Source organism: Octopus sinensis, linkage group LG1 (assembly GCF_006345805.1).
Source record: "Octopus sinensis linkage group LG1, ASM634580v1, whole genome shotgun sequence".
Lineage (NCBI taxonomy): Eukaryota > Metazoa > Mollusca > Cephalopoda > Octopoda > Octopodidae > Octopus > Octopus sinensis.
In genome coordinates this window covers 210,210,585-210,236,067 of record NC_042997.1, presented here as the reverse complement: position 1 = coordinate 210,236,067, position 25,483 = coordinate 210,210,585, and the positions used below count along the sequence as shown (strand labels likewise).

Genomic DNA, 25,483 nt, shown 5'->3' with positions numbered 1-25,483 from the left:
CATGCCTCAGCAACTCTTAGTGTGAAAAAATGTTTCCTGAAGTCATGGGAGCTGTGCTGTTTTCTGACTTTGTAAACATGTCTACAGGTGGAGTTTGAAAAGGTGCTCAGAGTTATTGTTTGTAAGATGGTTAATAATTTTATGGGTGTCTGCCAAGTCAGCTGCCAGACGTTATTCTCTGTTATCCTCTCTACCGCCACCCCTTCAAAATTAGTTCCTCTCATTATACTTTATCCTCTCTCATCACCATACCTTAAAATCACCTCTCTCTTTCCTGCGTTACCCTTCAGTTATAGCGGGTTGAGGAATGATTTATGAACAAGTTTTTCAAATTTAAATAAAACGCAATGGCGAAATGTTTTATGTCATTTGAAAGGGAATTTTCTGCTCTACAAGAGAGTGTTTTGATTTTTTAATTTTATTGGTTTTGTGTATTTTCAAATCATTAGACTGGAATGTCAAGTGGACAAAGCTGAGCATCTTTAACACCATTTGCAATTTAATTGCGGTGTTGAGATTTGTGCTGTGTATGGAGAAGGAATAATGCCTCAAAGTACCACCCCACGATGGTTTTCTTGCTTCAAAAATATGAATTTTGACCTCAAGGACAAATCACACACTGGTCAACCAATTGAGTTCAATGAAGAGTGATTGAATCAACTTCTTCACAAAAATCCACATCAAACGACCAGAGAATTGGCGGAGCAGATGAATTGTAATGAAAATACTGTGGTGATCCACCTTTACTCAATGGGCAAGGTTCATCAAACTCGATTGGTTGATGAGTGTGTGATCTGTTCCAGAGGCCAAAATCCCCATTTTTGAAGCGCATAAACCAACAGCAGGCAGGACTTTGAGACATTGCTCCTTATCCACACACAGCACAAATCTCATGACCAGCTTCGGTTTTAAACCCTCGATTAAATGCAAAAAGCAAATGGTGTCAAAAATGCTGTTTTGTCCAGTTAACTTTCAATTTTAACGATCTGAAAATATAAAACGATCAATAAAATTTAAAAAATCAAAACACACCATCTTGTAGAACAGAAAACATTTTGCCCATGCATTTTATTTCTGTGTGCATTTTTAAATTTGGGAAAAAAAACCCCAAAAACCCAGCAGTCATGAATTATTCCTAAACCCAATAGAAACCTTTTTAGCGTTGCAAATTTCAAAGCAACTTCACTTTTGCTGGTGCAAAACCAAACACTTTAACTCCTCAGCATTTCCACTGGCCATATCTAACCCAAAATATTCTGCTTGTTTTACATTCAAACTGACAAGATCCAACCTCTCCCACCTATCCTACAATGTTATTCTAAAAATAAACAACCACACCATTGAAACCTGAAAGCTATTGGGTTGGCACATAATTATCATCATAATAATTTTTCAACAGATTTTATTCAACAAAAACATCTTTAAATGATTATTCTGGAGCATATTCACCATCTACTTCAATTACTGCTTCCCATTTGCTTGGCAGATGATCAGACTGTCATTCGAAGATGTTTTTCATCATCATCATTTAGCGTCCGTTCTCCATGCTAGCATGGGTTGGACGGTTCAACTGGGGTCTGTGAAGCCGAAAGGCTTCATCAGGCCCAGTCTGATCTAGCAGTGTTTCTACAGCAGGACGCCCTTCCTAATGCCAACCACTCCGTGAGTGTAGTGGGTGCTTTTTACGTGCCACCCACACAGGTGCCAGACGGAGCTGGCAAACGGCCACGAACGGACGGTGCTTTTACGTGCCACCGGCACGGGGGCCAGGCGAGACTGGCAACGGACATGAACGGATGGTACTTTTACATGCCACCGGCACAGGGGCCAGGCGAGGCTGGCAACGGCCACGAACGGATGGTGCTTTTTACGTGCCACAAATAAAATTTGTTGAAAAAAAACTGCAATAATTATGCCCCAACCCAATACGAGATGTTGCATGAGCAATTTAAAATAATGTGAATCAGTAAGCATTAAATTTGAGTGGGGAATCTGGATGCCGAATGGTGGGAAAGGTATTCAACCCCAGAAACTATGTGAAAGGGGGTCAATGGAGCATGATGTGGTCCTTTTACTCAAGGGACCATGTCAAACAATAAAAACTTGTGTCAGCATGGAGAGTGGACATTATATAATAATGATGATGATGATGTTGAATAAATAAATTTTTAAAAAAACAAAAAAACCGGGCAACTTACATATTTCTTCCAGGAAGTTTGACCGTTTTACAAGAAAAATTCAACGCTGGCAACTTTACTGGTTTATATGGTGCAGCTGGTTCCAGAGACTTCATATCTTGATCCACAAAAATGACTACGACTGTCTTTGATACATTAAAAGAATCCCCATCCGCAGCAGTTATCAGAAACTTGGCATCATAGAATCTTGTGCTGTTATCCACTGGGATGCCACATGTTATTTTAACAGGATCTGAAAATGAGGGAAAATTTCATACATCATCATCATCATCATCATCGTTTAACATCCGTTTTCCACGCTAGCACGGGTTGGACGGTTCGACTGGTGTCTGGGAAACCAGGGGCTGCTCCCGGCTCCAGTCTGATCTGGCAGAGTTTCTATGGCTGGATGCCCTTCCTAACGCCAACCACTCCACGAGTGTAGTGGGTGATTTTTACATGCCACCTGCACAGGTGCCAAGGTGGGGGTGGGGGTCCGGCATCGGCCACGATCGGTTGGAGATTTTAACGTGCCAGCCAAGGCGGCGATGGCAACGTTCGGATGGTGCTTTTTATGTGCCACAGGTACAGAAGCCAGTCGGAGCAGCCCTGGCATACATAAAAGAAAAAAAAAAAAACCCACAAATACATTGAATAGACCCAAGTATATAACAGGTATGCTTCATCAATCCTAAGCTCTTTACTCTCTTTTACTTGTTTCAGTCATATGACTGTGGCCATACTGGAGCACCGCCTTTAGTCGAGCAAATCAACCCCAGGACTTATTCTTTGTAAGCCTAGTACTTATTCTATCGGTCTCTGGATACCCTTCTTAACACCAGAGTGTACTGGGTACTTTTTACATGGTACCATAACTAATAACTGGTTGTCTTATGACTTGCAAGGCCAAGGCCCTAAAGTAGCCCCTATAACAGAAGAAGAATAGAAAGGAGTGGCGAGATGGCGGAAACGTTAGCACACCGGACAAAACGCTCGGCAGTATTTCATCTGTCGTTATGCTCTGAGTTCAAATTCCGCCGAGGTTGACTTTGCCATTTATCCTTTCAGGGTCGGTAAATTAAGTACCAGTTACGCACTGGGGTTGATGTAAACGACTTAATCCGTTTGTCCTCTCTGTGTTTAGCCCCTTGTGGGTAGTAAAGAAATAGGTATTTCGTCTGTCTTTATGCCCCGAGTTCAAATTCCGCCGAGGTCGACTTTGCCTTTCATCCTTCCGGGGTCGATAAATTAAGTACCAGTTGTGTACTGGGGTCGATGTAATTGACTGGTCCCCCCCTTCCCAAAAATTTCAGGCCTTGTGCCTAGAGTAGAGAAGAAAGGAGCTGTAGGAGGATGAAGGATGGTAAGAGGAAAGGGCTGGGGGAGTATGGCAGGGGAGAGGGAAAGGATTAGTGAAAGGGGATACTGAGAAAAGAGGGATCAAGTTGAAAGGAAGGTGGATTGTGTAAGGAGCGGAGGGCATAAAGTTATCTAACATTATAAGGCACAAGGATGGGCAGGTGTGAGGAGAAGGAGAAAGAGTCATTGACAAGGGTTGAGAGGGATCCTGAGTGAGTCATTAAAGGTGTTGGAGGTGAGTTAGGGTTGTACAGGTAAGACGAAAAGGAGTGCTGGGGTTTTGTGAAGGAAGAGCAGTGTGAATGGCGTAGATAGGCAGAGAGGGTGGCAAGAAACAATGGGTGGGAGTAAGGAAGGAAAGAATGACATTCCACAGGTGTAAAGATGGGTGGATAGGTAAGAATGTTGGGTGGCAAGAGAGGTAACTGATGAGAGGATGTGTTGTGGGGATTGAAACGATAGGCAACTTAGAAGGGAGATGTAAGGAGATGGAGTGAAAAGGTGGTTTAGGGGAAAAGCAGGAATTTGGAATTTTACATGGAAGGAAATCATCATCATCGTTTAACGTCCGTTCTCCATGCTAGCATGGGTTGGACGGTTCAACTGGGGTCTGGGAAGCCAGAAGGCTGCACCAGGCTCCAGTCTTATCTGGCAGTGTTTCTACAGCTGGATGCCCTTCCTAACACCAACCACTCCGTGAGTGTAGTTGGTGCTTTTTACATGCCACCAGCACGGAGGCCAGTCGATGCGGTACCAGCTACGGCACGTTCGGATGGTTTTCGTATGTGCCACCGGCACCGGCACCACAAAACTACAAATTCCATTGATGTTCATCGATTTCGATTTGATTCTTAGATTAAATGAAAACATAAATCTGAAACTCCAAAACTATCAACAAGATCCTGATGGCTGGGAGATAAGAGTTTACACAAAGTAGCCGACCTCAGCTTCTGGAACCTGGCACACACGTTCCTCACTAGGAAGATCTTTGAATACCTCTTCGATGTTGGTCACCAGCATGGCCTTGGTATTGCATGTAGAGCAGTTTGCGTCTTTCTTAACCCTGCCCCACACATCATAATCCAAGGGACTGACATTGGGTAAATTAGAGGGGTTGGGGTGGGGGCAGTGAATTCGCAGAAATTCTCTGACAGCCACATTTGACTCTTTCCAGAGGCTGGACAAAGAACAGAATCGCCCTGCGCACACGTATGGCCTTCCAGCGACAACCCCCACAGTCTCCAGCAGCTTCACATTGCACTCTTAGTTGAGCCTAAGGTCCCGTTTGAAAGACGCGGCGCAGCATAACATCACCCTTCTTGGAGACACTCAAAGACCATCACGGGTTGTTTTTTGGGGGGGGGGACTTGGTTTCCATGACGTTCCTGCCATGCCTTACAGCCTTTACAACTGTTCACGGAGCATTGAGCATCAGCCACGATGTTAGCATCTTGATACCCAGCCCGAATCATCAGCCGACAGGAAACTCTTTTCTGATAGAGAGACGGCTTCCAGTCTGCTAACTTTCTCTCAGCTACAACTTCAATCTTTATGCTCTCCGGTGCTCGTGAAATTAACGTGTAAGTGGCTGAGCACTCCACAGACACGTGCACCCTTAACGTAGTTCTCGGGGATATTCAGCGGGACACAGAGAGTGACAAGGCCGGCCCTTTGAAATACAGGTACAACAGAAACAGGAAGTAAGAGTGAGAGAAAGTTGTGGTGAAAGAGTACAGCAGGGATCACCACCATCCCCTGCCGGAGCCTCATGGAGCTTTAGGTGTTTTCGCTCAATAAACACTCACAAGGCCCGGTCTGGGAATCGAAACCGCGATCCTATGACCGCGAGTCCGCTGCCCTAACCACTGGGCCATTGCGCCTCCACCAACGTTCATAGTACCATCAATAACAAACACTCAGAAATAGAAAAAAAAAAAAAAAATCTGCACCGTTAACTGAAGGAAGAGAATCGCCGAGTACAAGGGGAAACAACTCTTGACGGCATGCTTACCAGAACGAAAATTTTTTGATGTTTTGCTTGAAACAGTTTTTCAGTAATAAATAAATGGATGATATTTCGAAAAACCACAAATAAGCGCGCAATATATATACATATATATATTGGGTTGTCCGGAAAGTTCGTGCCGATTTATAGTAGCTTACCTTTCGACTTATTTTAGAACATGGTTGAGTCCATAAAATAGGATTTGACTACACCTCCATTTAGAGCACAGGTTAAGCTATCTTTTCGTGGAAGAAGGTTTATGTTCCTATAACCTGTGTTAATTCTGTAACCCTTTAAAATGGAAGATAATAAAGTTCATTTTCAGCACTTGAGGGTTTGGGAACCAGACAAAAACTGCTGCAGCTTGGCTGGGATGTGTTACCCTACCCTCCATATTCACCAGATATTGCTCCTTCAGGTTTCCACTTATTCAGGTCTCTGCAGAATAGTCTTAATGGTAAAAATTTCAATTCCTTGGATCACGTAAAAAGATACCTTGATGAATTCTTTGCCATGAAACCACCACAATTCTGGGAAGAGGGTATTTTCAAGTTAAAGGAAAGATAGAGATGCATTGTGCAACAAAATGGTTCATATTTGGTTGATTGAAAATGTAATGGCAAGTATTTATTGACCTTTTTCTTTCCTTTAAAAATCAGCACGCACTTTCCAGACAACCCAATATCCTCATCATCATCATCATTTAACGTCCGCTTTCCGTGCTAGCATGGGTTGGACGGTTCAACAGGGGTCTGGGGAGCCCGAAGGCTGCACCAGGCCAGTCAGATCTGGCAGTGTTTCTACAGCTGGATGCCCTTCCTAACACCAACCACTCCGAGAGTGTAGTGGGTGATTTTATGTGCCACCGACACAGGTGCCAGACGAGGCTGGCGAACGGCCACGCTCGGATGGTGTTTTTATGTGCCACCGACACAGGTGCCAGACGAAGCTGGCGAACGGCCACGCTCGGATGGTGTTTTTATGTGCCACCGACACAGGTGCCAGACAAGGCTAGCAGACGACCACGCTCGGATGGTGTTTTTATGTGCCACCGACACAGGTGCCAGACGAGGCTGGTGAACGGCCACGCTCGGATGGTGTTTTTATGTGCCACCGACACAGGTGCCAGACAAGAGAGAGAGAGAGAGAAAGAAAGAGAGAGATCGTGCTTCACCACCTCTTCCTAGGTCTACCTCTACCACAAGTTCCCTCCACAGTTAAGGATCGGCACTTCTTTACACAGCTATCCTCGTCCATATGCATCACATGACCATACCAGCACAGCCGTCTCTCTTGCACATCACATCTGATGTCTCTTATGCCAAACCCTTCTCTCAAGATGCTTACACTCTGTCGAACATTGCACATCCAGCGAAGCATACTGGCTTCATTTCTTTCAAGCCTACGCATGTCCTCTGTTGCCACAGTCCATGTTTCACTGCTGTGTAGGATGGCTGTTCGCAACAGGCATCAAACAATCTGCCTTTCACTCCAGCAGGGGCAGGAGCTCTCTGAGCTTTGCCCAGGCTAATCTTATTCTCACAGCTATGCTCTTGGAGCATCCACCTCCACTACAAACTTGGTCACCTAGATAATGGAAGCTATCTACTACCCCTAGCTTGCATCCCCACCCCGGCAGTCTATTTTCTGCACATTTTCAGCGTTTATTGTCCCCACACACATATATGCATACATGCACACACACACACACAAATATCCATTGTTTACAGGTAACATTAATTAGATCAGATTAATATTACCAGCAACATTAAATACAGAGAGCAAAAATTCTAACTACATGACACTGAAATAGGGAAAGTTAAAGAAGAGGTTTAACCCTTTAATTACTGGATTTCTGTTGAGATGCTCTGTGTTTCTTTCAATTAATTTTAAATATAACAAAGAATTTAGTAAAATAACTTAGTTATCATTAAGCTAGTGTTAGGAACATAAATTGTGACTAAAGTTTGGTGGAAGATTTTAATTCAAAACTTATGAAAACAAGACATTTGTACTACAGGACCAGAACTGGTTTTAGCTGGGTTGGTAACGAAAGGGTTAATTAGAACAGTAACATTAATTAGGACAGATGGGGAAGCAGTTTATATATAAATTGGGAAATGAAACTAAACAATCCACTGCTATACTCAACACTTCAGGTCTTTGTCAACTCACTTTCACGTATCAGCTGTGATAATGCCTCCGTCTTCTTTAACTTCTCCTCTGTTGCGTCGTAGATCTCATATGCGGTTAACGTAAATACTGCCTTCGTCTTTGGAATGAAGATTACAGTCATTCTGCCAATAGATTCTGAAGAATAGATGACAATGACACCAAACTTTGTTTCACATGGCTCGGTCTTCACTTCAATGTGATCTTCCATCTGAAAGTGAACAAATAAAGGAAAGTTCTCATAATAGTAATAATAATAATAATAATTCTTTCTGCAGGAGGCATCTGGCCTCAAATTTGTTGGGAGGGACCTAGTTGATTACAGTGACCCAAGTGCATAACTGGTATTTAATCTATCGACTTTGAAAGGATGAAAGGCAAAGTCAACCTCGGAGGAATTTGAACTCAAAATATAGCAACAGACGAAATACCACTAAGCATTTCACCCAGAATGCTAACGATTCTGCCAGATCACCACCTTAATAATAAAAAGAGCACAAACCTCCTCCAAGGCAACACCAGCATCCTCTCAATGATTAGCCGGAGATGAGTTTTAAAATGAGAACATCTGAAATAAACTCGAATGCTCTTGCAAATGAGAATACTAAAAACGAACCTGACCACTCTCAAAAATTAAGTAAAAGAACAGAAAAAAATAATCCAGAATCCTTATCCGGTACCGGATGGATATCAAAATCTAACCAGTTTGTGTCAAACATCGCTGAAAGTTTCATCCAAATCCATCCAGTGGGTCTTGAGATATTTTGTCCATGGACAAACCAACCAACACCACTGAAAACAATATCTCTAGCAAGGTGGAGGTAATAATAATCCTTTCTACTAAAGGCACAAGGCCTGAAATTTTGGGGGAGGGGGTAAGTTGATTACATCAATCCTCCTAGTATGCAACTGGTACTCATTGACCCCAAAAGGATGAAAGGCAAAGCTGACCTTGATGGAATTGGAACTCAGAACACAAAGACAGAGAAAATACTGCCAAGCATTTTGTCAGGCTGCCAACGATTCTTCCTGCTCACCACAAAAACAACAATTTGCCACCAGGGCGAAGGATGAGGGGACAATACAAAGACAGACACAAAGTGGGGGAGGGGGTTTGTCTCTTGACTGCAGCCATGCTGGAGCACCACCTTTTAGTCTAAGAAATCGATCCAGGGCTTATTCTTTGTAAGCCTGGTACTTATTCTATCAGTCTCTTTTGCTGAACCACTAAGTTACAGGGATGTAAACACACCAGCATTTGTTATCAAGTGATGGTGGGGGACAAACACTGACACAAAGACCCACACGTGTATATAAATCTTTATATATAAAACTAAAGTTGTGTGTGTGAGAGTCTGTCTCTTCCGATTTAGATTCCTAACTACTCCCACATTTTGCGGTGCAGTTTAACCAAATTCGAGTATCTTATAGTCGTGATTCATATCAAGCCCTTCTGGGTATTAGCGTGCGTCTACGATGTATCTACGATTTAAAAAATTATTTACCATCAATTTTTCCGCTTTTTAATAATTTTTGCTGTTATATAAGGGAAGTAACTCTCTAAAAATGCTTTTATAGTTATTTCCCTTACAAACCCGAGCAACGCCGGGCGATACTGCTAGTATAAATGTAAATATATATATTTGTTGTGCAAGATTTTTGATGTGAAATCGTGTGTTGAAACATATTGTATTTAGGAATGGTCATTTTGCCAGTTTAGCCAATAAAAACACACGCACTATATATTTGGTGCTACTTTGCTTCATCGTTATTTATTTTTTACATTAATCTTAATCTTATTAAGATTAAGAGTAACTGGAAAAATGACCATTCCTAAATACAACAATATATATATATATATATATACATACACACACACATATATATATATGGGCAGGCTTCTTACAGTTTCCGTCTGTCAAATCCACTCAAGGCTTTGGTTAGCCTAAGGCTATAGTACAAAACACTTGCCCGAGGTGCCATGCAGTAGGATTAAACCCAGAACTCTGTGGTTGGGATGTAAGCTTCTTACCACATAGCCTCTCCTGCGCCTACATTTGTGATATTAAATATAATGGAATGGTAAAAAGAAAAAGCATATGGAGTATCAACAGGGCAGGCTCCTGCTTGGCCAGTCCCTGTCGAGCCATCCAACCCATGCCAGCATGGAAGCAGGATAGTAAACGATGAGGATGATGATGTACATTAGAAGTATATATAATAGGCGCAGGAGTGGCTGTGCGGTAAGTAGCTTGCTAACCAACCACATGGTTCCGGGTTCAGTCCCACTGCGTGGCACCTTGGGCAAGTGTCTTCTACTATAGCTCCGGGCCGACAAAAGCCTTGTGAGTGGATTTGGTAGACGGAAACTGAAAGAAGCCCGTCGTATATATGTATATATTTGTGTGTATGTTTGTGTGTCTGTGTTTGTCCCCCTAGCATTGCTTGACAACCGATGCTGGTGTGTTTACGTCCCCGTCACTTAGCGGTTCGGCAAAAGAGACCGATAGAATAAGTACTGGGCTTACAAAGAATAAGTCCCGGAGTCGATTTGCTCGACTAAAGGCGGTGCTCCAGCATGGCCGCAGTCAAATGACTGAAACAAGTAAAAGAGTAATAGTAATGGGGTCCCTTGATACAGGGGGACCTTTAGGGATAATCAAGGAATGCGACCATCCAAGATCTCCAAAGACAAGTGCCCTCTCCAGACTCGCAGGTCTACACTTAGAGTTGCACCATCCACTCTTACCATTTTTGCAACTTCCACCCACCTTTTAATAAATTCTCCCTCTCCACCCTCACTTTCCTTTTCAAGTGAAACTTGAAAATGTCAATGAGGGTTTTACCCAAAGAGAAAGGTCTGTCGTAATTCCTTTTGGCTTCATCCACCTGATAACCTCTTTTGCCAGTCACCAGGCAAAGGAAAGCTGCCTCGCCTGCCTGATTAGATGAGAGCCAGAGGGTGTTCACCACTGGCATGACGACGAGGGTTCCAGTTGAGCCGATCGACAAAACAGCTTGCTTGTGAAATTAAAATGCAAGTGGCCGAGCACTCCACAGACACGCGTACCCTTAATGTAGTTCTCAGGGAGATTCAGCGTGACACGGAGTGTGACATGGCTGGCCCCTTTCTTAGTCTATGAGGAAATCTTCCAGATTTCTTGTAGCATTCGCAAAAGAAATTCCCATTTCAGCCTTCCTTGCTACTTTCTTTCTAAATTTCCTTCGTTTATCCTTCACTCTTTGATTATTGGTTTTGTTGTCATCATCGTCACTAAATATTTTGTGGTTCATCATCATCATCATTGTTCGACCGTGGTCGAGACAATGGAATTTACCATGCTCCAATTATATTGGAATTTGTGGATAATATAGAAATCTTTGGGGTTAATGCAGCTTCACACCTCTTTTTGAAAAATGCAGTTTTTCAAAAAAATTTTTTTTCAGATTCCTACATTTTAGATGTCAAAGATGACGAATATGCAAAAAAAGTTTTTTTTTAAATTTAGCCCCCCGCCCACCCCAATTTAAATTTTTTATTTTGTTTACGTGAAAGAGATTGTAGCGGATTGATGAACATATGCAAATTGAATTTAAACCCAGTCAAAAACATTAAAGTGAAGAGAATTTGCATTTTACTTGTGCAAACGAGAATTCAATGTAAATTAGATATTCACCATTTTATGAGAAACAAACATTGATATTTAATAATTAATGTTATGAAATTTAATAAGGGGCTCAAATTTCACCCCTTCCCTCAATTTTAAATTTTGAACTTTTTCATCCATTTATTTATCTGTCTATACTACGTTCACGGAGTGGTTGGTGTCAGGAAGGGCATCCAGCTGTAGAAACATTGCCAGATAAGACCGGTGCCTGGTGCAGCCTCCTGGCTTCCCAGATCCCCGGTCGAACCGTCCAACCCATGCTAGCATGGAGAACGGACGTTAAACGATGATGATGTATTTATATCCCTGTCCGTTTATTCATAAAATATATTTGTCAACTAAATATGGCGGTCCTATAGAAGAAGACGGTGTTACCATTGGTTTTAGCCCCAGGAAGACATTCATATCTATCTCTTTATACACATATCTATATGCTTGTTGAATTTAGAATCTTGAAAACATGGTTTCTTGCAAATTCGGAATCGCTGTCATCTAAAACATGGGAAAAAAAAAATTTCTCAAAAAAAGTTCAAAATTTTAGGGGGGGGGGGCGAAAAGGGTTTCTTTCTTTTCTTCAGAAATGAAAATAAACCCACGTGGGTTTATAAATTGGCAGTTATGGTACTTGTACCGAAAGATCGCCGCCAGTGTTTTTTTTAATGCATTTATCAAGGAGAGGTGCGAAACTGCATTAGCCCCCAAACCTTTTCCGAGAGTGGAATCAAAAGGGGTTTCAGAAAATTAAAACGAGTCGACTATGTTTCCTCCTAACTTTCTGAAAAACAGGTAATTTTCTACAAATACTTTTCAAAATTTAATACGAGAAAAAAAAAAAAAAAAACAATTTGGGTGGTGGCCAGTACAGCCACATAGTGACACGTGTCACTATGTATGACTAAGTGTCGACCATTTTTTCTTTTCCGGATTAAATTCCGATCCGATCGACACAACTCTGGAAAAAAGCTGTGGAAGATTTTATTTACAAATTAACCTTTTTTCTGAAAGATATGAGGAAACAAACACGACTCATGTCAATTTTCCGAAACCACCCCCCACCTGGAAAAAATTGCACCACCCGAAAGAGTATTTTCTGGGAAGTTATGAGGAAACAAACTCGATGGGGACAGGGGGGTACCTATGTGGGTACTATCTAAGAAGAGTGGTCCCGGTGCGCGCACTCGCATATCTGCGATAGCTAGTCGTGACTAGTCGATCCTACGACTACCTAGCAAAGTAAATAAAACACAAAATAAATAATTTTTTAAAACAAAATAAATAAAACACAAAAGAAGGATCGACTAGTCACGACTAGCTAAGGCGGATGCGCGAGTGCGCGCACCGATACCACTCTTCTTAAATAGTACCCATATGTGTAGGTATGTCTAATTTGGTGGACTACCGTTTCCAATTGCCAAAGGCTATCATAAAATATATGCTTAGGGCAGAAACCTACGCCTGGGTTCCTTCATCTAAGTTAGCAGTGATAGAAAAATCAAAAAAAAAAAAAAACAATTTTTAAAAATTAACTATTTACGTAAAATAAAGATCATTCAAATATTTTGGCGACGAAAGATTGCCGATATTCTTTTGAAAGTTTAACGATGTTTAAATATAAATTGGAGAAACAAATTTGAAAACTAAAAACAGGATAGACCATGATTCGGCTGTTTTTTTTTTTTTATTCGTTTCGGGAATCCAAAAGAGCCAAGTTAGTTTTTACATTCACCCTTTCACTGTCGGTTTCATTTTAAAGAGCGCGCACGCGGGTGCAAGCTGGTCAAAGGTGCTTTTGACAGTAGAAGTAATGCCTTAATTACAGTTTGATGCCCCACAATAAATAACTTTACTGGGATATATTTTTTTATATTTTTTTTATATTTCTAATAGATAAAAGTTTGCAGAGATACAATTTCCAGGATATAGATTCTGGATTATGCTGAAGTTTCAGTTATAATATGTCTGAAAGGAGTGAAAATGCTAGAGAAATTGGTGGTAACAAATTACAGGACACGGAGGAATAAACACAAACTCCTTCAAAAGACTTGGGGCATCAAAAAGTAGTTAGGCCCAAGGAAAGCACGTGTCACCAAAGGAATAAATGGGACCTGCAATAAAGTAATTTTATTATTTTAAAATAGTCTTTAATGTTTTCAATGTTGAATATTTTCGACTTCCGTGTACTGTCCCTAATTGACCCTAAATCGTTTGAAACAAGCCCAAGACCGTAGCAAGTGGCGATGTTCGAAGCCAAGAGAAAAGGAAGACGGCGCACATGGCAGAGACATAAGCAGCCTATCTTCTCCATTCCACCCCAATGTTATCCAAGGGGGAGCAAAAGACTGATACACCAAAACATTCGATACAGAGAATGTGCCTATGTGCCAAAAAGAATGTGTGAGATTTCGCTGTTATTTCTAGTATGTGGGTAGCCTGCTTGAAGGCCATAAATCGAGCAAGGGGTGGAAGAAGTTTGGAGTAATATTTATCTTTTTTTTTTTTTGAAAAATTGAAATTTTACAAACAGATTCTTTTTTTCAGAATCATTATCTCTGTATTTTTGTACATAATTTGCGGCCCACCCCACACCAAAAAAAAAAAAAAAACTTCTGAAAAAAGTGAAAAAATAAGAAATGAAGAGGAATTGAAATTTTGAATTTGCCATTTTTTCCCCCCCAGAATCGGAATCACCATAGCCAAAAGAGTGAATTTCTGTTTAAAAAACCCCCCAAAAAACTAAAAATCAAAGAGGGAAGTAGTGGGTTACGGACAGAAGATGCCACGGACGAAATTTGTCGCCAGAAATGCGGGCATCTTACTCCATATTTATACGCATGACGAAACTTCGAAGTCACTATCAGTTTTTTCGTCGTAAAAACTGAGTCTATATGTGTTCTGCTAAGGAGTATTGAGTAATTTCTCAGTTGAATGTTAAAATTGTTTTATATACAAACAACTTGACAGAAATAAACATAAAGACATCCACATGTGTGTGTATATATATATATATGACGAAATCCTGGTCTGAGCACCCAAGAGGTACCAGAATTTCGCCTTCCCGAAGTTTAATTGAAATTTTGTGAAATACTTTTTTCTTTCTTTCAGTATTGTGATAACCGTGGTATGAAAGTATGAAACACGATGGAAGGTGGGACCAAAACAACAACAAAAAAAAACCCTCTCTGTTGTTTCTACACGAAGTATGGGACTTCGAAGGAACAATTATTCCAAAACTCAGCCGGACGCAAAAAAAAAAAGGATCTTTTCGGTTAAAAAATAATAAACCCAAGTTGTGCTGTTCTATAATAATATTTTTTGAGGGGAGGGGCAAGTCGATTACATGAAGCCCAGTACTTGGCTGGTACTTTTATATTATCGATCCCGAGAGGATAAAAGACACAAGTTGATCTCCGCTGAATTTGAACTCATAACGTAGAGCGTAAGAAAGTATCGTTAAGCACTTTGTCCTAAGCGCTAACCATTCTGCCAGTATGCCCACCATTAAAAGTTTTCAATAATGAAAGTAAAGTTCCGAGGATGGCGCACCTCGTGTCTTATAAACTACAAACTCTTTCGTTTCTGCTAAATCGAAGTTGCTTTATCTAATTGTTACAGGTACTCCATAAGATTTTCATTTTCCAGCTAAACACTTTCATCTCAAAGGTGAAATACTTCCGTTGAACCCTGGAAACGAAGAGGCACCCACAGATATTTTGCAGTCTTTTAAACTATAAAATATTGAAGACATTTTGGAATGTTTCACTTTTGTAATCTACAAAAACTTGTCAACGTGGAAGTTTCGTGGTCAGGTTTTGGCCTCGATAAAACATTTTAGGCGATCTTAATATAACGAGTTTGATTATTTACTGACAGTTTCAAAAGTTTTTCAGAAGGCCTAAAACAGAATGTCAATCGTATCGATCAAGTTAAATCTTTCTTTCCCGCCGCTCCCTACTCTATAAACAGAGAGAGAGAGGACTTTGGGTTAATGTTTAACACCTGACCACCAAACAGAAGAAAAAAGTGTAATTAGGTGTTTAAAAAATGTGTATTAAACAAATACGAGAACAAAAACTTGCGCCAACGAACTGATTATAATGAGATTTGTGGGGGAAATTTTTTTCCGGGTGGGGGTAGGACTTTCGAAGAGAAAGAAATTTATAAATTATTTTTTGCTTGTGTAATGGGATAGAGTTTGAAAAATAATTTTAGATTCATTTATTTTTCGTTTGAGTAGCAGAAAAAGGTTTGAAAAAAGATCCCATGTTTCATGGCGAGAAAAACAAATTCATAAATACAGTGTTGAATTAAGTTTCACTATGGAAAAGAAAAGTTGAGGGCGATTTAGCTGTTGCTTTTAGCACATCTCACGACCATCAGATAACTTCCTGGTTTGTTTAGTATTTTCGGTTAATTACAAGTTCTGTCGGTCGCCAAATAAGCAAGTTAAGAAGCCTAACCGGACCTTGTGGACTTCTCAACTTCTCTTCAAAGTAAGTAGCAAAGTGCTACAACCTGTTAACACGGTAGCAAAAACATAATAAAAGGCTGCTTTCACGAACGGTCTATATTATTGTAAGTCTTCAATTAGGGTCAGAAATCTAGTTCCTGGTTTATAATAAACTTCTCAACGAGCGGTAGTAAAGTCCCCCAACTTCCTATCATCAACCAAATTAATTAACTAGTCTTTATATTGACCCTTTAAAAGCCATAATCATCGACAACTTACTTGTGATTCTCATTAACAAAATAAAACACAGCCCCGAGACAAGAAAATAAAAGCAATGTGGACGGGGAGAAGAAAAAAAGGAAGGAATGCTTATTACTGTTGTTATTCGAGAATAATTCCAAATTATAATAATCCAGTTATATGATGAAAAATATTCGTAAACCTGGAGGTATATTTACTTACCTTTTCGACGTTCAATTGAGATTAATTACACACGTGCACCTCCTAATAAATGAAACTGTTTTTAGACAACCCACAGCAAGTATATTATCTGTGTGTGTGTCTGTGCGTGTTTATATATGTGTATGTCATGCGCGGGTGCACATAGAAAGCTGAGGGCGGTACGTTTAATTCGAAGAAGGCTTCTCAGGTGATAATTCCAAGAAAAAGATAAAGCAAATAATTCGTGGCGAGTTTTTTTATCTGTTAACAATTAATCAGGTTTTCAACGCAAATATTTCGATTCATTTCCAGTATTATTATTATTATTATTATTATTAAGCCCGTCCAGTATTCTGTGAATGCCACCACCATCGAGTGCCGTTATTGGTCAATATAAAGATCTTGACCCTGATTATTTTAGGTTTTCAAATACGTGCTGGTGTGTAAACAAACGAAACGACAAACCCATTCATTATCTTCGCCACGTGGAGTATGTTTGACTCTTTCGCTTCCACTCAGTAAATTAACCAATTCTACCAAGCTACAAAAAATATATTTTGCCACCCTTAATCGCTATATATATATACATGTATATATATGTGTGTGTGAGCGCACCCACATCCATATATAACTTTCTGCGAGAAGATTATTTTCACTTTCTTCTTCCGGGAAGAAGACTTTCGCTTTCTGTTACGAAATAATTTTCAGTTTTACTTTTCTTATCTGTTATATTTATTTATTATTTATTTTTTATTGTGTGGAACGAGGTGTCGTAGGAATAATCAGTTTCAATTTCGCATCAACCAAGGACACAGAAGCAAAGAAAACACATACGTCATCATATACACACTCATACTTACAGACATATATACATACATACATACATACATACGTACGTACGTACGTACATACATACATACATACATGCATATATATATATACATGTATATATATATATATATATATATAAATATGTATATATAATATATATATATATATGTGTATATATATACACACACACACACCATATAAATATATATATATATATATAAAAGATATATAGATATATATATATGTGTATATATATATATATACACACACACACACACACCATATAAATATATATATATGTGTGTGTGTGTGTGTGTATATATATATTATATATATATATATATGTGTGTCACACTAACAGAGATACCCGGCGTTGCTCGGCATTAAAATGGTATACTTTTTGTTTTACTTGTTTTAGTCGTGTGACTGCGGCCATGCTGGAGCACCGCCTTTAGCTTAAAGAAGTCCGTACTTTTTGGTTATCTCACCCCTATTAAAAACTTACCATTAAAAAGCTGGATTATCTCCCCACTAAAAAATTGAGTTTATGTGACAGGAAATTGGATTTAAAACTTTAGATCCTGTTGATTCAACACATTGTTGATATTTGATCTCCTCAATAGGCATGGGGTGATTTGCTATAGAGGCAGGGGTGGCTGTGTGGTTCCAGGTTCAGTCTCACTGCGTGGTACCTTGGGCAAGTGTCTTCTACTGCAGACACGAGCTGACCAAAGCCTTGTGAGTGGATTTAGTTGATGGAAACTGAAAGAAGCCTATCGTGTATATATATATATATATCATCATCATCATCATCATCGTTTAAAGCCCGTTTTCCGCGCTAGCACAGGTTGGACGGTTCGACTGGGGTCTGGGAAGCCAGGGGCTGCTCCAGTCTGATCTGGCAGAGTTTCTACAGCTGGATGCCCTTCCTAACGCCAACCACTCCGCGAGTGTAGTGGGTGCTTTTTACGTGCCACCTGCACAGGTGCCGGGGGGTGGGGGTCCGGCATCGGCCATATATATATATATATATATATATATATATATAAGGCGCATGGCTCAGTGGTTCGAGCGTCGAGCTTACGATCGTGAGGTTGTGAGCTTGAACCCCGAACCGGGCTGCGTGTTGTGTTCTTGAGCAAGACACTTTATTTCATGTTGCTCCAGTTCACTCAGCTGTAGAAATCAGTTTCGACGTGACAGGTTCCAAGCTGTATCGGCCCCTTTGCCTTTCCCCTTGGTTAACTAACACTGGTGGCGTGGAGAGAGGAGGCCGGTATGTATGGGTGACTGCTGGTCTTTCATAAAGAACCTTACCTGGACTTGTGCCTGGGAGGGTAACTTTCTAGGTGCAATCCCATGGTCAGTGTCGTGACCGAAGGGGGTCTCAGATAGATATATATGTGTGTGTGTATATATTTTCTTTTTTTTTTATTCTTTTTTTCTTTTTACTTGTTTCAGTCATTTGACTGCGGCCATGCTGGAGCACCGCCTTTAGTCGAGCAAATCGACCCCAGGACTTATTCTTTGTAAGCCCAGTACTTATTCTATCGGTCTCTTTTGCCGAACCGCTAAGTGACGGGGACGTAAACACACCAGCATCGGTTGTCAAGCAATGCTAGGACAAACACAGACACACAAACACACACATATATATATATATACATATATATGACAGGCTTCTTTCAGTTTCCGTCTACCAAATCCACTCACAAGGCATTGGTCGGCCCGGGGCTATAGCAGAAGACACTTGCCCAAGATGCCACGCAGTGGGACTGAACCCGGAACCATGTGGTTGGTTAGCAAGCTACTTACCACACAGCCACTCTAACATTTTTATAATAAATCATACAAAACTGAAAAAAATTAGACATTTTAGTGAATCTAATACTAAATCATATCCTTCCTACTGAGGAGGCCAAACGTCGACAATGTGTTGGAAAACTGAATCAAAAGGATCCAACTCTTTTAATCCAATCTCTTGTCACCACATAAACTCAGTTTTTAAGTGCGGATATAACCCAATTTTTAATGGCAATTTTTTAATGGGGGTGAGATAACCAAAACAATGCTTCACTATTCATTTTTATTTTTTTGGTTTATTGAGGGTGAGACAATTTTTCTTTAGTTGAGGGGCATAAACCAAAAGTATCAATAGTTCTCGTAAAACATGGGGAGATAACCGAATTTTTAATGGGGGTGAGCTAATCAAAAAGTCCAAAGGCATCGACATCATCATCGTTTAACGTCCGCTTTCCATGCTGGCAAGGGTTGGATAGTTTGACTGAGGACTGGCGAACCAGATGGATGCACCAGGCCAGTCAGATCTGGCAGTGTTTCTACAGCTGGATGCCCTTCCTAACGCCAACCACTCCGAGAGTGTAGTGGTTGCTTTTACGTGCCACCGGCACGAGGGCCAGTCAGCCAGTACTGGCAACGGACACACTCAAATGGTATCTTTTATGTGCCACCTGCACAGGAGCCAGTCCAGCGGCACTGGCAACGACCTTGCTCGAATGTTTTTTCACGTGCCACCAGCAAACTTATTCTTTGTAAGCCTGGTGCTTACTCTATCGATCTCTTTTGCCGAACCACTAAGTTACGTGGACATCAACACACAAACATGCATTGTGAAGTGATGAGTGGAGGGGTGGACACAGGCACGAACACATACACATAAATATATACATACATACATTTATATATATATATATATATAGATAGATAGATAGATGGATATATCATCATCATCATCATCATTTAGCGTCCGTTTTCCATGCTAGCATGGGTTGGACGGTTCAACTTGGGTCTGTGAAGTCGGAAGGCTTCATCAGGCCTAGTCAGATCTGGCAGTGTTTCTACGGCTGGATGCCCTTCCTAACGCCAACTACTCCGTGAGTGTAGTGGGTGCTTTTTACGTGCCACCCGCACAGGTGCCAGACAGAGCTGGCAAACGGCCACGAACGGATGGTGCTTTTTATGTGCCACCGGCACGGGGTCCAGGCGAGGCTGGCAACGGACACGAAAGGATGGTGCTTTTCTGTCAACCAAATCCACTCACAAGGCTTTGGTCAACCTGACGCTACAGTAGAAGATACTTGCCCAAGGTATCACGCAGTGGGACTATGTGATTAGGAGGCAAGCATCTTACCACACAGTCACACCCACGCCTATCTATCTATCTATCTTTCTATCTATCTATCTATCAATCTATCTATCTATCTTTCAATCTATCTATCTATCTATCTATCTATCTATCATCTATCTATCTATCTATCTATCTCTCTCTCTCTCTCTCTCTCTCTCTCTCTCTCTCTATATATATATATATATATATATATAAAAAATATTTTGACAAATTAAACTTAAATGTTGAAGTGAATCGAACGGCTTTTGTGTGTTTCTTAAATGGCTTATAAACACCTTCCACGCTGCAATTGTTTTCGTTTCAGCACACGATCTCAGATCAAATCACTTGCTATGCAAGTACATCTCCGTAATTTTATCTCTAATTTAATATAATATATATATATATATATATATATATATATTATATTAAATTAGAGATAAAACCACTATTAGGCAAATCATACAATGAACTTAAGCCAATACATAAGATTATTAATTTATATTATTTTAAAGATTAGCTAGATAATTAATAATTTTGATATATATTTAAAATAATATAACTCAATTAATTTTATGTATTGGCTTAAGTTTTTCATTGTATGATTTGCCTAATAGTGGTTTTATCTCTAATTTAATATAATATAATATTTTATTATAAAATTGGATTTAATCCTAAATTTTTCCCTGTAAGTTTGGATTTATTCCCTAATATTTTATTATTAATTTATATATACATATATATATATATATATATATATATATATATATATATGTATACACACATACATACATACATACATACATACATACATACATACGTATGTGTGTGTATGTGTGTACATATATATAGGCGTGGGCAATCCTTCGTTTTGACTTGCATAATTTCCATAATTTTTTATTTTATTTATCTACTTTCGTTTTAAAGTGAAAGAGAGGAGAAAGTGAAATATGAACGTGTATATGAAGTGGAGGCGTGCATGTGTGTGTATGTGTGTGAGAGAGAGAGAGAGAGAAAGAGAGTGAGTGAAGGGGTGTGTTCTCATGTAATTGTACATACATCAATACATATGCGTACATCTTTTTTGTATGTGCGTGTGTGTGTGTGTGAGAGAGAGAGCGAGAGTGAACGTGTGTGTTCTCATGTATAAGTGGCACTAATTCACTCACTCTCTCTCTCTCTCTCTCTCTCTCTCTCTCTCTCTCTCTTTCTCACGCACACACAAGTCCATTTCTAATACTCGTTCATAGATCTTTCACTTTCTCCTCTCTTTCACTTTAAAACAAAAGTAAATAAACAGAAAAAAATTTACGGAAATTAACGCAGAAAACAGCTGATCCGGTTGACAGTTTGTTGACAACTTTGCGAGGTGTTACGAAACATAGCCATATATAGATAGACACACACACACACACACACACACACACACATATAAATAAAGAAAAACCACTATTACGTAATTCAAACAATGATAGACGTAAAACACAAACAAAAAAATAAAATCTTTATATATAAAAGTGAGGTTGTGTGTCTGTCTGTCTCCTACGGTTTACATTCCTAACTACTCCCACATTTTGCGGTGCAGTGTAACCAAAACCGGGTAACTTATAGTCGTGATTCGTATCGAGCCCTTCTGGGTATTAGCGCGCATCTACGATGAGTCTACGATTTTAAAAATTATTTACCATCAATTTTTCCCATTTTTAATGCATTTTTGGCATATATAAGGGAAGTAACTCTCTAAAAATTTATTATTAAATCTCAGAACGTAAAAAGCTACAGTAACACCCCCCCCTTGTGGTTAACCATATTGCGATGGCTATTATACTTTACATCTCTAAAAATGCTTATATAGTTATTTCCCTTACAAACCCGAGCAACGCCGGGCGATACTGCTAGTTATATATAAAAGTGAGGTTGTGTGCTGTCTGTCTCCTACGATTTAGATTCCTAACTACTCCCACATTTTGTGGTGCAGTTTAACCCAAAGCGGGTATCTTATAGTCGATATTCATATCGAGCCCTTCTGGGTATTAGCGCGCGTCTACGATGAGTCTACGATTTTAAAAAAATTTACCATCAATTTTTCCCATTTTTAATGCATTTTTGGCATATATAAGGGAAGTAACTCTCTAAAAATTTATTATTAAATCTCAGAACGTAAAAAGCTACAGTAACACCCCCCTCCCTTTGTGGTTAACCATATTGCGATGGCTATTATACTTTACATCTCTAAAAATGCTTATATAGGCGCAGGAGTGGCTGTGTGGTAAGTAGCTTGCTAACCAACCACATGGTTCTGGGTTCAGTCCCACTGCGTGGCACCTTGGGCAAGTGTCTTCTACTATAGCCTCGGGCCGACCAATGCCTTGTGAGTGGATTTGGTAGACGGAAACTGAAAGAAGCCTGTCGTATATATGTATATATATGTGTGTAAGTGTATGTATATGTTTGTGTGTCTGTGTTTGTCCCTCTAGCATTGCTTGACAACTGATGCTGGTGTGTTTACATCCCCGTCACTTAGCGGTTCGGCAAAAGAGACCGATAGAATAAGTACTGGGCTTACAAAGAATAAAGTCCCGGGGTCGATTTGCTCAAATAAAGGCAGTGCTCCAGCATGGCCGCAGTCAAATGACTGAAACAATTAAAAGAGTAAAAGAGAGGTATTTCCCTTACAAACCCGAGCAACGCCGGGCGATACTGCTAGTATATGATAAAACATTTATCTAGATTACAAAAAGTACATAATATTAAATAGACAGCACAGAATTAGCAAATATGTGTGGTGTGATTTATGTCTATCATTGCTTGAATTACATAATAGTGGGTTTTCTCTAATTTACATCATCATCATCATCATCAATTAACATCATCATCGTTTAACGTCCGTTTTCCTTGCTAGCATGGGTTGGACGGTTCAACCGGGGTCTGGGAAGCCAGGAGGCTGTACCAGGCTCCAGTCTGACCTGGCAATGTTTCTACAGCTTGATGCCCCTTCCTAATGCCAACCACTCCGAGAGTGCAGTGGGTGCTTTTTACGTGCCACTGGCACAGGTGCCAGGCGAGGCTAGCAACGGCCACGATCGGTTGGTGCTTTTCACGTCCCACCGGCACGGAAGCCAGTCAAGGTGACGCTGGCATCGGCCACGTTCGGATGGTGCTTTTTATGTGCCACCGGCACAGGGGTCACAACTACAATTTCCACTGATTTTTGATGTTGGTGTACTTGACTCAATGGATCTCCTCAAGCACAGGGTCAAAACGGTGTTTCTTTACTTGCCACCTGCACAGGGGTCAGTCCAGCAGCACTGGCAACGGCTGGCAGGGTGCCAGTCATAGGATTTGGTTAAATTTCCATTGTGTTTGGCAAATTCCTTTATGGGTCTTCAAGTAAGCATTTAGTTGGTTGATCACAAATTAGAATGGTAGGAGGTTGAAGCTGTGTAGGTTGCTGTTTTTGAGGTGGTTGTTGTAGCTGTAATTGTTGATGTTGTTGTGATTCTTGTTGTTGTTAAGCAACAAGCCGTAAGGGTGATTAGGTGATGGTCTAGGGCTTAAGGGCAGGAGACCGCAGACCTTGGAAAAAAAAAAAAAAAACTTTGGTCATCTTGTTGTAGTGGAGGTCTCTTCATTGACATTTGGAATCTGAGAAGTTAACCCTTTCATTAAGAAGGTCATCAATTGTGGCTGAATTAAGGAGTGTTAAAGGTTGAGGCTGGGTCAGTTGTTCCTGCTGTGGCCCTTGTTGTTGTTGTTGCTGTGGTGGTTGTTGTTGTTGTTGCTGATACATCTACCCCTATACATCTATAAGTATACATCTATATGGAAGTACTCCGTCGGTTACGATGATGAGGGTTCCGAATCAACGGAACAGCCTGCTCTATATATATATATATACATAAATATGTATACACACACATGTATCCACATATACACTGCGGCCATGCTGGAGCACTGCCTTTAGTGATTGACCCTGTAACTTATTCTTTGTAAGCCTAGTACTTATTCTATATTTACATTCCCGTAACTTAGCGGTTCGGTAAAAGTGATGGACAGAATAAGTACTAGGCTTACAAAGAATAAGTTCCGGGGTTAACTTGTTCAACTAAAGGTGGTGCTCCAGCATGGCCGCAGTCAAATGACCGAAACAAGTAAAAGAGAGAGAGTATATATAAATATATATATATATATATTGTAAATGATTATCGGTGCCCCAGCATGGCCACAGCTCGTGAGCTGAAACTAGAATCAATCAATCAATCAATCATATATATATATATATATATATATATATATATAATCATTTACAATATATATATATATATATATAATATATATATATTATATATATATATATTATATATACTCTCTCTCTTTTACTTGTTTCGGTCATTTGACTGCGGCCATGCTGGAGCACCACCTTTTAGTTGAGTAAATCGACCCTAGGACTTATTCTTTGTAAGCCTAGTATTTATCCTATTGGTCCCTTTTGCTGAACTGCTAAGTTACAGAGATGTAAACACACCAGCATTGGTTGCTAAGCGATGTTGGGGGGACAAACACAGACATACAAACACACACACACACATACACACATACACACACACACACACACACATACACACACACACACACACATAAACATACGCATACATACGGTGGGCTTCTTTCAGTTTCCGTCTACCAAATCCACTCACAAGGCTTTGGTTGGCCCGAGGCTATAGTAGAAGACACTTGCCCAAGGTGCCACGCAGTGGGACTGAACCCAGAACCATGCGGTTGGTTAGCAAGCTACTTACCACACAGCCACTCCTGCCCCTATAACCACTCCTGCCCCTACAACCACTCCTGTCCCTACAACCACTCCTGCCCCTACAACCACTCCTGCCCCTACAACCACTCCTGCCCCTACAACCACTCCTGCCCCTACAACCACTCCTGCCCCTACAACCACTCCTGCCCCTACAACCACTCTGTCCCTACAACCACTCCTGCCCCTACAACCACTCCTGCCCCTACAACCACTCCTGCCCCTACAACCACTCCTGCCCCTACAACCACTCCTGCCCCTACAACCACTCCTGCCCCTACAACCACTCCTGCCCCTACAACCACTCCTGTCCCTACAACCACTCCTGCCCCTACAACCACTCCTGCCCCTACAACCACTCCTGCCCCTACAACCACTCCTGCCCCTACAACCACTCCTGCCCCTACAACCACTCCTGTCCCTACAACCACTCCTGCCCCTACAAC

General features: G+C 40.5%; 1 protein-coding gene across 3 annotated transcripts in view; it reads right to left on the bottom strand.

The window, feature by feature from the left end:
* The window catches only part of LOC115215354 (putative helicase mov-10-B.1), a 64,065-nt gene extending 47,244 nt beyond the window's left edge, over positions 1-16,821 (bottom strand). For 2 of the 3 annotated variants that reach the window (XM_029784511.2, XM_036509055.1), the window contains exons 1-3: positions 16,291-16,821; positions 7,717-7,924; positions 2,199-2,430 (exon numbers count right to left, since the gene is read on the bottom strand). In XM_029784511.2, coding sequence (XP_029640371.1) covers positions 2,199-2,430; positions 7,717-7,924 — 440 coding nt within the window. In that variant the 5' untranslated portion in view covers positions 16,291-16,821. Of the gene's footprint in view, positions 1-2,194; positions 2,431-7,716; positions 7,925-16,290 lie in introns of those variants that run through there. The other variant, XM_036509061.1, reaches the window with a different exon arrangement.
* Positions 16,822-25,483: the final 8,662 nt, after the last annotated feature.